Source organism: Lytechinus pictus, chromosome 9 (assembly GCF_037042905.1).
Source record: "Lytechinus pictus isolate F3 Inbred chromosome 9, Lp3.0, whole genome shotgun sequence".
Taxonomy (NCBI): domain Eukaryota; kingdom Metazoa; phylum Echinodermata; class Echinoidea; order Temnopleuroida; family Toxopneustidae; genus Lytechinus; species Lytechinus pictus.
Genome location: NC_087253.1, coordinates 21,742,764 through 21,755,090, shown reverse-complemented (window position 1 = coordinate 21,755,090; position 12,327 = coordinate 21,742,764). Strand labels below are relative to the sequence as shown.

At 39.7% G+C, this 12,327-nt stretch overlaps 1 protein-coding gene across 1 annotated transcript; it reads right to left on the bottom strand.

The window, feature by feature from the left end:
• Positions 1–1,494: 1,494 nt before the first annotated feature.
• On the bottom strand, positions 1,495–11,965 carry LOC135155440 (mucin-17-like). The gene is made up of 3 exons (XM_064104401.1): positions 11,959–11,965; positions 1,568–10,347; positions 1,495–1,521 (listed from the first exon to the last, which is right to left on the bottom strand). The coding sequence occupies exons 1-3, from the start codon at positions 11,963–11,965 to the stop codon at positions 1,495–1,497; spliced, it is 8,814 nt and encodes a 2,937-aa protein (XP_063960471.1).
• Positions 11,966–12,327: the final 362 nt, after the last annotated feature.

Genomic DNA, 12,327 nt, shown 5'->3' with positions numbered 1-12,327 from the left:
TTGTATCGGCTGGTGTCGTTTCTTCAATTGTTGTATCAGCCGTCGTAGTTTCTTTAGTTGTTGTATCAGCCGGTGTAGTTTCTTCTGTTGTTGTATCAGCTGGCGTAGTTTCTTCAGTTGTTGTTTCAGCTGTTGTAGTTTCTTCAGTTGTAGTAACAGCTAGTGTAAATCCCTCTGTTGTTGTATCAGCTGGTGTGGTTTCTTCATTTGTTCTAGCAGCTGAAGTAGTTTCTTCAGTTGTTGTATCAGCCGGTGTAGTTTCTTCTATTATTGTATCAGCTGGCGTAGTTTCATCAGTTGTTGTATCAGCCGGTGTAGGTTCTTCTGTTGTTATATCAGCTGGTGTGGTTTCTTCAGGTGTTGTATCATCTGGCAAAGTATCGTCAGTTGTTGTATCAGCCGGTCTAGTTTCTTCTGATGTTGAATCAGCTGTCGTAGTTTCTTCAGTTGTAATAACTGCTAGTGTAGATCCTTCTGTTGTTGTATCAGCTGGTGTGGTTTCTCCATTTGTTGTATCAGCTGATGTAATTTCTTCAGTTGTGGTATCAGCTGGTGCGGTTTCTTCATTTGTTGTACCAGCTGCAGTAGTTTCTTCAGTTGTTGTATCAGCCGTCGTAGTTTCTTCAGTTGTTGTATCGGCTGGTGTAGTTTCTTCAGTTGTTGTATCAGCTGGTGTAGTTTCTTCTATTGTTGTATCAGCTGGTGTGGTTTCTTCGGTTGTTGTATCAGCCGTCCTAGTTTCTTCAGTTGTTATATCGGCTGGTGTAGTTTCTTCTATTGTTGTATCAGCTGGTGTGGTTTCTTCAGGTGTTGTATCAGCTGGTGTAGTTTCTTCAGTTGTAGTAACAGCTAGTGTAGTTCCTTCAGTTGTTGTATCAGCTGGTGTGGTTTCTTCGGTTGTTGTATCAGCCAGTGTAGTTCCTTCAGTTTTTGTATCAGCCGGTGAAGTTTCTTCTATTGTTGTATCAGCTGGTGTGGTTTCTTCAGGTGTTGTATCAGCTGGTGTAGTTTCTTCAGTTGTAGTAACAGCTAGTGTAGATCCTTCTGTTGTTGTATCAGCTGGTGTGGTTTCTTTATTTGTTGTATCAGCTAAAATAGTTTCTTCAGTTGTTGGATCAGCTGGTGTCGTTTCTTCCATTGTTGTATCAGCCATCGTAGTTTCTTCTGTTGTTGTATCAGCTGTCGTAGTTTCTTCAGTTGTAGTAACAGCTAGTGTGGATCCTTCTGTTGTTGAATCAGCTGGTGTGTTTTCTGCATTTGTTGTATCAGCTGAAGTAGTTTCTTCAGTTGTTGTATCGGCTGGTGTCGTTTCTTCGGTTGTTGTATCAGCCGTCGTAGTTTCTTCAGTTGTTGTATCAGCCGGTGTAGTTTCTTCTGTTGTTGTATCAGCTGGTGTAGTTTCTTCTATTGTTGTATCAGCTGGTGTGGTTTCTTCGGTTGTTGTATCAGCCGTCCTAGTTTCTTCAGTTGTTGTATCGGCTGGTGTAGTTTCTTCTATTGTTGTATCAGTAGGTGTGGTTTCTTCAGGTGTTGTATCAGCTGGTATAGTTTCTTCAGTTGTAGTAACAGCTAGTGTAGTTCCTTCAGTTGTTGTATCAGCTGGTGTGGTTTCTTCGGTTGTTGTATCAGCCAGTGTAGTTCCTTCAGTTTTTGTATCAGCCGGTGAAGTTTCTTCTATTGTTGTATCAGCTGGTGTGGTTTCTTCAGGTGTTGTTTCAGCTGTTGTAGTTTCTTCAGTTGTAGTAACAGCTTGTGTAAATCCTTCTGTTGTTGTATTAGCTGGTGTGGTTTCTTCATTTGTTCTAGCAGCTGAAGTAGTTTCTTCAGTTGTTGTATCAGTCGGTGTAGTTTCTTCTGTTGTTGTATCAGCTGGCGTAGTTTCTTCAGTTGTTGTATCAGCTGGTGTAATTTCTTCGGTTGTTGTATCAGCCGTCGTAGTTTCTTCAGTTATTGTATCGGCTGGTGTAGTTTCTTCAGTTGTTGTATCAGCTAGTGTAGATCTCTCTGTTCTTGTATCATCTGGTGTGGTTTCTTCATTTGCTGTATCAGCTGAAGTAGTTTCTTCAGTTGTTGGATCGGCTTGTGTAATTCCTACTGTTGTTGTATAAGCTGGCGTAGTTTCTTCAGTTGTTGGATCAGCTGTCGTAGTTTCTTCAGTTGTAGTAACGGCTAGTGTAGATCCTTCTGTTGTTGTATCAGCTGGTGTGGTTTCTTCATTTGTTGTATCAGCTGAAGAAATTTTTTCAGTTGTTGTATCAGCTGGTGTCGTTTCTTCGGTTGTAGTATCAGCCGTCGTAGTTTCTTTAGTTGTTGTATCGGCTGGTGTAGTTTCTTCAGTTGTTGTATCAGCTAGTGTAGATCTCTCTGTTCTTGTATCATCTGGTGTGGTTTCTTCATTTGCTGTATCAGCTGAAGTAGTTTCTTCAGTTGTTGGATCGGCTTGTGTAATTCCTACTGTTGTTGTATAAGCTGGCGTAGTTTCTTCAGTTGTTGGATCAGCTGTCGTAGTTTCTTCAGTTGTAGTAACGGCTAGTGTAGATCCTTCTGTTGTTGTATCAGCTGGTGTAGTTTCTTCTGTTGTTGTATCAGCTGGCGTAGTTTCTTCAGTTGTTGTATCAGCCGGTGTAGTTTCTTTTGTTGTTGTATCAGCCGATGTAGTTTCTTCAGTTGTAGTAACAGCTAGTGTAGATCCCTCTGTTGTTGTATCAGCTGGTGTGGTTTCTTCATTTGTTGTAGCAGCTGAAGTAGTTTCGACATTTGTTTTAGCAGCTATAGTAGTTTCTTCAGTTGTTGTATCAGCTAGTGTCGTTTCTTCGGGTGTTGTATCAGCCATCGTAGTTTCTTCAGTTGTTGTATCAGCTAGTGTAGTTTCTTCAGTTGTTGTATCAGTCGGTGTAGTTTCTTCAGGTGTTGTATCAGCTGGTGTAGTTTCTTCAGTTGTAGTAACAGCTAGTGTAGTTCCTTCAGTTGTTGTATCAGCTGGTGTGGTTTCTTCGGTTGTTGTATCAGCCAGTGTAGTTCCTTCAGTTTTTGTATCAGCCGGTGAAGTTTCTTCTATTGTTGTATCAGCTGGTGTGGTTTCTTCAGGTGTTGTATCAGCTGGTGTAGTTTCTTCAGTTGTAGTAACAGCTAGTGTAGATCCTTCTGTTGTTGTATCAGCTGGTGTGGTTTCTTTATTTGTTGTATCAGCTAAAATAGTTTCTTCAGTTGTTGTATCAGCTGGTGTCGTTTCTTCGATTGTTGTATCAGCCATCGTAGTTTCTTCTGTTGTTGTATCAGCTGTCATAGTTTCTTCAGTTGTAGTAACAGCTAGTGTGGATCCTTCTGTTGTTGTATCAGCTGGTGTGGTTTCTGCATTTGTTGTATCAGCTGAAGTAGTTCCTTCAGTTGTTGTATCGGCTGGTGTCGTTTCTTCGGTTGTTGTATCAGCCGTCGTAAATTCTTCAGTTGTTGTATCAGCTGGCGTAGTTTCTTCAGTTGTTGTTTCAGCTGTTGTAGTTTCTTCAGTTGTAGTAACAACTTGTGTAAATCCTTCTGTTGTTGTATCAGCTGGTGTGGTTTCTTCATTTGTTCTAGCAGCTGAAGTAGTTTCTTCAGTTGTTGTATCAGCCGGTGTAGTTTCTTCTGTTGTTGTATCAGCCGTCGTAGTTTCTTCAGTTGTTGTATCGGCTGGTGTAGTTTCTTCAGTTGTTGTATCAGCTAGTGTAGATCTCTCTGTTCTTGTATCATCTGGTGTGGTTTCTTCATTTGCTGTATCAGCTGAAGTAGTTTCTTCAGTTGTTGGATCGGCTTGTGTAATTTCTACTGTTGTTGTATACGCTGGCGTAGTTTCTTCAGTTTTTGGATCAGCTGGTGTGGTTTCTTCGGTTGTTGTATCAGCCAGTGTAGTTCCTTCAGTTTTTTTATCAGCCGGTGAAGTTTCTTCTATTGTTGTATCAGCTGGTGTGGTTTCTTCAGGTGTTGTATCAGCTGGTGTAGTTTCTTCAGTTGTAGTAACAGCTAGTGTAGATCCTTCTGTTGTTGTATCAGCTGGTGTGGTTTCTTCATTTGTTCTAGCAGCTAAAGTAGTTTCTTCAGTTGTTGTATCAGCCGGTGTAGTTTCTTCTGTTGTTGTATCAGCTGGCGTAGTTTCTTCAGTTGTTGTATCAGCTGGTGTAATTTCTTCGGTTGTTGTATCAGCCGTCGTAGTTTCTTCAGTTGTTGTATCGGCTGGTGTAGTTTCTTCAGTTGTTGTATCAGCTAGTGTAGATCCCTCTGTTCTTGTATCATCTGGTGTGGTTTCTTCATTTGCTGTATCAGCTGAAGTAGTTTCTTCAGTTGTTGGATCGGCTTGTGTAATTTCTACTGTTGTTGTATAAGCTGGCGTAGTTTCTTCTGTTGTTGGATCAGCTGTCGTAGTTTCTTCAGTTGTAGTAACGGCTAGTGTAGATCCTTCTGTTGTTGTATCAGCTGGTGTGGTTTCTTCATTTGTTGTATCAGCCGTCGTATTTTCTTTTGTTGATGTATCAGCCGGTGTAGTTTCTTCTGTTGTTGTATCAGCTGGCGTAGTTTCTTCAGTTGTTGTATCAGCCGGTGTAGTTTCTTTTGTTGTTGTATCAGCCGGTGTAGTTTCTTCAGTTGTAGTAACAGCTAGTGTAGATCCCTCTGTTGTTGTATCAGCTGGTGTGGTTTCTTCATTTGTTGTAGCAGCTGAAGTAGTTTCTTCATTTGTTTTAGCAGCTATAGTAGTTTCTTCAGTTGTTGTATCAGCTGGTGTCGTTTCTTCGGTTGTTGTATCAGCCGTCGTAGTTTCTTCAGTTGTTGTATCAGCTAGTGTAGTTTCTTCAGTTGTTGTATCAGTCGGTGTAGTTTCTTCTGTTGTTGTATCAGCTGGCGTAGTTTCTTCAGGTGTAGTAACAGCTAGTGTGGTTTCTTCATTTGTTGTATCAGCTGAAGTAATTTCTTCAGTTGTTGTATCAGCTGGTGTCGTTTCTTCGATTGTTGTATCAGCTGGCGTAGTTTCTTCAGGTGTAGTTACAGCTAGTGTGGTTTCTTCATTTGTTGTATCAGCTGAAGTAATTTCTACAGTTGTTGTATCAGCTGGTGTCGTTTCTTCGATTGTTGTATCAGCAATCGTAGTTTCTTCTGTTGTTGTATCAGCTGTCGTAGTTTCTTCAGTTGTAGTAACAGCTAGTGTGGATCCTTCTGTTGTTGTATCAGCTGGTGCGGTTTCCGCATTTGTTGTATCAGCTGAAGTAGTTTCTTCAGTTGTTGTATCGGCTGGTGTCGTTTCTTCGGTTGTTGTATCAGCCGTCGTAGTTTCTTCAGTTGTTGTATCAGCCGGTGTAGTTTCATCAGTTGTTGTATCAGCCGGTGTAGTTTCTTCTGTTGTTGTATCAGCTGGTGTGGTTTCTTCAGGTGTTGTATCAGCTAATGTAGTTTCTTCAGTTCTTGTATCAGCCGGTGTAGTTTCTTCTGTTGTTGTATCAGCTGGTGTGGTTTCTTCAGGTGTTGTATCAGCTGGTGTAGTTTCTTCATTTGTTGTATCAGCGGAAGTAGTTTCTTCACTTGTTGTGTCAGCTGGTGTTGTGTCTTCGGTTGTTGTATCAGCCGTCGTAGTTTCTTCAGTTGTTGTATCAGCTGGTGTAATTTCTTCGGTTGTTGTATCAGCTGGTGTCATTTCTTCGGTTGTTGTATCAGCCGTCGTAGTTTCTTCAGTTGTTGTATCGGCTGGTGTAGTTTCTTCAGTTGTTGTATCAGCTAGTGTAGATCCTTCAGTTGTTGTATCAGCCGGTGTTGTTTCTTCTATTGTTGTATCAGCTGGTGTGGTTTCTTCGGTTGTTGTATCAGCCGTCGTAGTTTCTTCAGTTGTTGTATCGGCTGGTGTAATTTCTACTGTTGTTGTATCAGCCAGTGTAGTTCCTTCAGTTGTTGTATCAGCCGGTGTAGTTTCTTCTATTGTTGTATCAGCTGGTGTGGTTTCTTCAGGTGTTGTATCAGCTGGTGTAGTTTCTTCAGTTGTAGTAACAGCTAGTGTAGATCCTTCTGTTGTTGTATCAGCTGGTGTGGTTTCTTTATTTGTTTTATCAGCTGAAGTAGTTTCTTCAGTTGTTGTATCAGCTGGTGTGGTTTCTTCAGGTGTTGTATCAGCCGGTTTAGTTCCATCAGTTGTTGTATCAGCCGGTGTAGTTTCTTCTATTGTTGTATCAGCTGGTGTGGTTTCTTCAGGTGTTGTATCAGCTGGTGTAGTTTCTTCAGTTGTAGTAACAGCTAGTGTAGATCCTTCTGTTGTTGTATCAGCTGGTGTGGTTTCTTTATTTGTTGTATCAGCTGAAGTAGTTTCTTCAGTTGTTGTATCAGCTGGTGTCGTTTCTTCGGTTGTTGAATCAGCCATCGTTGTTTCTTCAGTTGATGTGTCGGCTGGTGTAGTTTCTTCAGTTCTTGTATCAGCCGGTGTAGTTTCTTCTGTTGTTGTATCAGCTGGTGTGGTTTCTTCAGGTGTTGTATCAGCTAATGTAGTTTCTTCAGTTCTTGTATCAGCCGGTGTAGTTTCTTCTGTTGTTGTATCAGCTGGTGTGGTTTCTTCAGGTGTTGTATCAGCTGGTGTAGTTTCTTCATTTGTTGTATCAGCTGAAGTAGTTTCTTCACTTGTTGTGTCAGCTGGTGTTGTGTCTTCGGTTGTTGTATCAGCCGTCGTAGTTTCTTCAGTTGTTGTATCAGCTGGTGTAATTTCTTCGGTTGTTGTATCAGCCGTCGTAGTTTCTTCAGCTGTTGTATCGGCTGGTGTAGTTTCTTCAGTTGTTGTATCAGCTAGTGTAGATCCCTCTGTTCTTGTATCATCTGGTGTGGTTTCTTCATTTGCTGTATCAGCTGAAGTAGTTTCTTCAGTTGTTGGATCGGCTTGTGTAATTTCTACTGTTGTTGTATAAGCTGGCGTAGTTTCTTCAGTTGTTGGATCAGCTGTCGTAGTTTCTTCAGTTGTAGTAACGGCTAGTATAGATCCTTCTGTTGTTGTATCAGCTGGTGTGGTTTCTTCATTTGTTGTATCAGCTGAAGTAATTTTTTCAGTTGTTGTATCAGCTGTTGTAGTTTCTTCAGTTGTAGTAACAGCTAGTGTAGATCCCTCTGTTGTTGTATCAGCTGGTGTGGTTTCTTCATTTGTTGCAGCAGCTGAAGTAGTTTCTTCAGTTGTTGTATCAGCCGGTGTAGTTTCTTCTTTTGTTTGTTCAGCTGTCGTAGTTTCTTCAGTTGTAGTAACATCTAGTGTAGATCCTTCTGTTGTTGTATCAGCTGGTGTAGTTTCTTCATTTGTTGTATCAGCTAAAGTAGTTTCTTCAGTTGTTGTATCAGCTGGTGTAGTTTCTTCTGCTGTTGTATCAGCTGGTGTCGTTTCTTCAGTTGTTGTATCAGCTGTCGTAGTTTCTTCGGCTGTAGTAAGAGCTAGTGTGGATCCTTCTGTTGTTGTATCAGCTGGTGAGGTTTCTTCATTTGTTGTATCAGCTGAAGTAGTTTCTTCAGTTGTAGTAACAGCTAGTGTGGATCCTTCTGTTGTTGTATCAGCTGGTGCGGTTTCTGCATTTGTTGTATCAGCTGAAGTAGTTTCTTCAGTTGTTGTATCGGCTGGTGTCGTTTCTTCGGTTGTTGTATCAGCCGTCGTAGTTTCTTCAGTTGTTGTATCAGCCGGTGTAGTTTCATCAGTTGTTGTATCAGCCGGTGTAGGTTCTCCTGTTGTTATATCAGCTGGTGTGGTTTCTTCAGGTGTTGTATCATCTGGCGTAGTTTCTTCAGTTGTTGTATCAGCCGGTGTAGTTTCTTCTGATGTTGAATCAGCTGTCGTAGTTTCTTCAGTTGTAATAACTGCTAGTGTAGATCCTTCTATTGTTGTATCAGCAGGTGTGGTTTCTCCAGTTGTTGTATCAGCTGAAGTAATTTCTTCAGTTGTGGTATCAGCTGGTGTGGTTTCTTCATTTGTTGTATCAGCTGCAGTAATTTCTTCAGTTGTTGTATCAGCTGGTGTCATTTCTTCGGTTGTTGTATCAGCCGTCGTAGTTTCTTCAGTTGTTGTATCGGCTGGTGTAGTTTCTTCAGTTGTTGTATCAGCTAGTGTAGATCCTTCAGTTGTTGTATCAGCCGGTGTTGTTTCTTCTATTTTTGTATCAGCTGGTGTGGTTTCTTCAGGTGTTGTATCAGCTGGTTTAGTTTCTTCAGTTGTAGTAACAGCTAGTGTAGATCCTTCTGTTGTTGTATCAGCTGGTGTGGTTTCTTTATTTGTTTTATCAGCTGAAGTAGTTTCTTCAGTTGTTGTATCAGCTGGTGTGGTTTCTTCAGGTGTTGTATCAGCCGGTTTAGTTCCATCAGTTGTTGTATCAGCCGGTGTAGTTTCTTCTATTGTTGTATCAGCTCGTGTGGTTTCTTCAGGTGTTGTATCAGCTGGTGTAGTTTCTTCAGTTGTAGTAACAGCTAGTGTAGATCCTTCTGTTGTTGTATCAGCTGGTGTGGTTTCTTTATTTGTTGTATCAGCTGAAGTAGTTTCTTCAGTTGTTGTATCAGCTGGTGTCGTTTCTTCGGTTGTTGAATCAGCCATCGTTGTTTCTTCAGTTGATGTATCGGCTGGTGTAGTTTCTTCAGTTCTTGTATCAGCCGGTGTAGTTTCTTCTGTTGTTGTATCAGCTGGTGTGGTTTCTTCAGGTGTTGTATCAGCTAATGTAGTTTCTTCAGTTCTTGTATCAGCCGGTGTAGTTTCTTCTGTTGTTGTATCAGCTGGTGTGGTTTCTTCAGGTGTTGTATCAGCTGGTGTAGTTTCTTCATTTGTTGTATCAGCTGAAGTAGTTTCTTCACTTGTTGTGTCAGCTGGTGTTGTGTCTTCGGTTGTTGTATCAGCCGTCGTAGTTTCTTCAGTTGTTGTATCAGCTGGTGTAATTTCTTCGGTTGTTGTATCAGCCGTCGTAGTTTCTTCAGCTGTTGTATCGGCTGGTGTAGTTTCTTCAGTTGTTGTATCAGCTAGTGTAGATCCCTCTGTTCTTGTATCATCTGGTGTGGTTTCTTCATTTGCTGTATCAGCTGAAGTAGTTTCTTCAGTTGTTGGATCGGCTTGTGTAATTTCTACTGTTGTTGTATAAGCTGGCGTAGTTTCTTCAGTTGTTGGATCAGCTGTCGTAGTTTCTTCAGTTGTAGTAACGGCTAGTATAGATCCTTCTGTTGTTGTATCAGCTGGTGTGGTTTCTTCATTTGTTGTATCAGCTGAAGTAATTTTTTCAGTTGTTGTATCAGCTGTTGTAGTTTCTTCAGTTGTAGTAACAGCTAGTGTAGATCCCTCTGTTGTTGTATCAGCTGGTGTGGTTTCTTCATTTGTTGCAGCAGCTGAAGTAGTTTCTTCAGTTGTTGTATCAGCCGGTGTAGTTTCTTCTTTTGTTTGTTCAGCTGTCGTAGTTTCTTCAGTTGTAGTAACATCTAGTGTAGATCCTTCTGTTGTTGTATCAGCTGGTGTAGTTTCTTCATTTGTTGTATCAGCTAAAGTAGTTTCTTCAGTTGTTGTATCAGCTGGTGTAGTTTCTTCTGCTGTTGTATCAGCTGGTGTCGTTTCTTCAGTTGTTGTATCAGCTGTCGTAGTTTCTTCGGCTGTAGTAAGAGCTAGTGTGGATCCTTCTGTTGTTGTATCAGCTGGTGAGGTTTCTTCATTTGTTGTATCAGCTGAAGTAATTTCTTCAGTTGTTGTTTCAGCTGGTGTCGTGTCTTCGGTTGTTGTATCAGCCGTCGTAGTTTCTTCAGTTGTTGTATCAGCCGGTGTAGTTTCTTCCGTTGTTGTATCAGCTTTCGTAGTTTCTTCAGTTGTTGTATCAGCCGGTGTAGTTTCATCAGTTGTAGTAACAGCTAGTATAGATCCTTCTCTTGTTGTATCAGCTGGTGTGGTTTCTTCATTTGTTGTATCAGCTGAAGTAGTTTCTTCAGTTGTTGTATCAGCTGATATCGTTTCTTCGGTTGTTGTATCGGCTGGTGTAGTTTCTACTGTTGTTGTATCAGCTAATGTAGTTTCTTCAGTTGTTGTATCAGCTTGTGTAATTTCCTTTGTTGTTGTATCTGCTGGTGTAGTTGCTTCAGTTGTTGTATCAGCTGGTGTAGTTTCTTCTGTTGTTGTATCAGCTGTCGTAGTTTCTTCAGTTGTTGTGTCAGCTGGTGTAGATCCTACTACTGTTGTTGTATCAGCCGGTGTAGTTTCTTCTGTTGCATCAGCTGATGTAGTTTCCTCTGTTGTTGTATCAGCTGGTGTAGTTGCTTCAGTTGTAGTGTCAGCTAGTGTTGTTTCTTCTGTTGTTGTATTAGCTGCTGAAGTTTCTTTTGTTGTTTTATCAGCTGGTGTAGTTTTTTCTGCTGTTGTATCAAATAAAAAAAATGAAGAAAGAACAGTAGATTTTAACTAATATCAAATTGTTCCTAGAACATTTAGTATATGTTATTTTTTATTGCTTGTAGTTCTTGAAAATGTTTATCAAAACCACAATTCTTTTTAAAATATTTGTTTTATATAATGTATATACTGTGCGTCCCACAAAAAACGAAACCGAGATTTAGTGATGACTTATCATAACTTAATCATAAATACAAAAGACAAAAGACCTATCAATGTAAAGCATAGAATCTCCCCTTTAATCTGATATTAGTTAGATTATTCCTCATTCACGCATGAGTGAGCAAAAACAATTTGAGGAAAGGATACCAAAAACTCGTTTTGCGGGGGGTATCTGAATTTCAAAAAGAAAATCACATGCCTAAAAAGTTCAATATCTGCTCTTTTATTTGATACCTTAATCACAAAAAATGGTCAAGAAGTAAAAAAGTTATTTTCCCTCGAAACAATGCTTGTATTTCCATAATTTCATTAATTAAACGTGTTTTCACCGGTTTCCAACAAAAGCTATCGCACAGTTAACAAAAGACTAAATGCATGGCTGATCGCTAGCCTGTAAAACCTCTTCATTTTATGAAATTATTGAAATTCAAGCCTTATTTCAAATATCCAGAACTTTGTTATTTCTTGACTATTTTCTGTAATTGAGGTATCAAATTAAAGAGCAGATATGGAACTTTTTAAAAATGTGGTTTTCGTTTTGAAACCCAAATACAGCCCGCAAAATGACTTTTTGGTATCCCCTCTTCAAGTTGTTTTTGCTCACTCATGCGTGAATGAGAAATAATCTAAGTAGTTACAGATGAAAGAGTAGATTCTAAGCTTTACAATGGTAGGTCATTTGTCTATTGTATTTGTGATTAAGTTATGATAAATCTCGGTTTCGTTTTTTGTGGGACGCACTCTATATATATATATATATATATATATATATATACATATATTTATAGGTTTTTTTTCTTTCATTTATGACTCAGATTTACATCGAGAACAAACAATTAAATATCATTAGGCTGAAAAAACATCATTGCTTTGACCATCCATCCCAAAGTAAAAGGTATCCTAAAATCAATGATGGATTTTTATTGACCATGGATAACGTTGACAATCCCAAAATCAAGGTTTTCATTACCAAATCGAGGTCATTTTGTTCAACAATTTGACAAGCAAACAAAATGGTCCTTGCCTATGCGCAAAAGAATTCAAGATCATTTTACGGGGCAAATAATTCATGCATTCTAACGGCTGCATTACTCTTTTATTTACAGAAAGCGCCCTCACATCCCCTCCAAGATCTGCCCCCGTTGACAGTCAGTTTCGTAACAAAATTATGACTGTCTATTGATTGTTTTATAAAATTATGACTGTCCATTTATTTTGTAATAAAATAAGAATTGCATGTTTTTTTAGGTACATTGGTTTACACTCGGTGCCCAATATTAAGATTCCAATTTATTCCTGATATTTGAGACCATTTTTCACAAAGCAAGGGGTTTGCGGTTGCAAACAAACTCAAAGGTCAATCGAAAACAACTCATTTTATTTAGCAAAGAAGCCATGAAACCTGGACTTACCAGTCATCGTAGTTTGCGCCCAGCACGCTGTGGAGATCTGTAAGATTCAAGAACAATAGAAGCAAGATTATTCGATGAATTCCGTTGAGAGAAGGGCATGATTTATCGTAGCGGAAAATTGCTCTGATAAAATAGAAGTCATAGGTAGACACATATTGCACTTTTTCTGGGATATCTAACACAACGACGTTTGTTTTGAAAGTAAACCTGTAAGAAAACGAAAAGGGGTTCTTCTAAAAATGTGACGTGCCACCCAAAATCAACAATAAGTTGCCAAAAACATTTGGGAGATTTTCATTTAGCTTGAAAACAATAACCCATATCAAACTGTTGAAATCTGAAGAAATTCTGCGAGAGCTTTGGGGATGT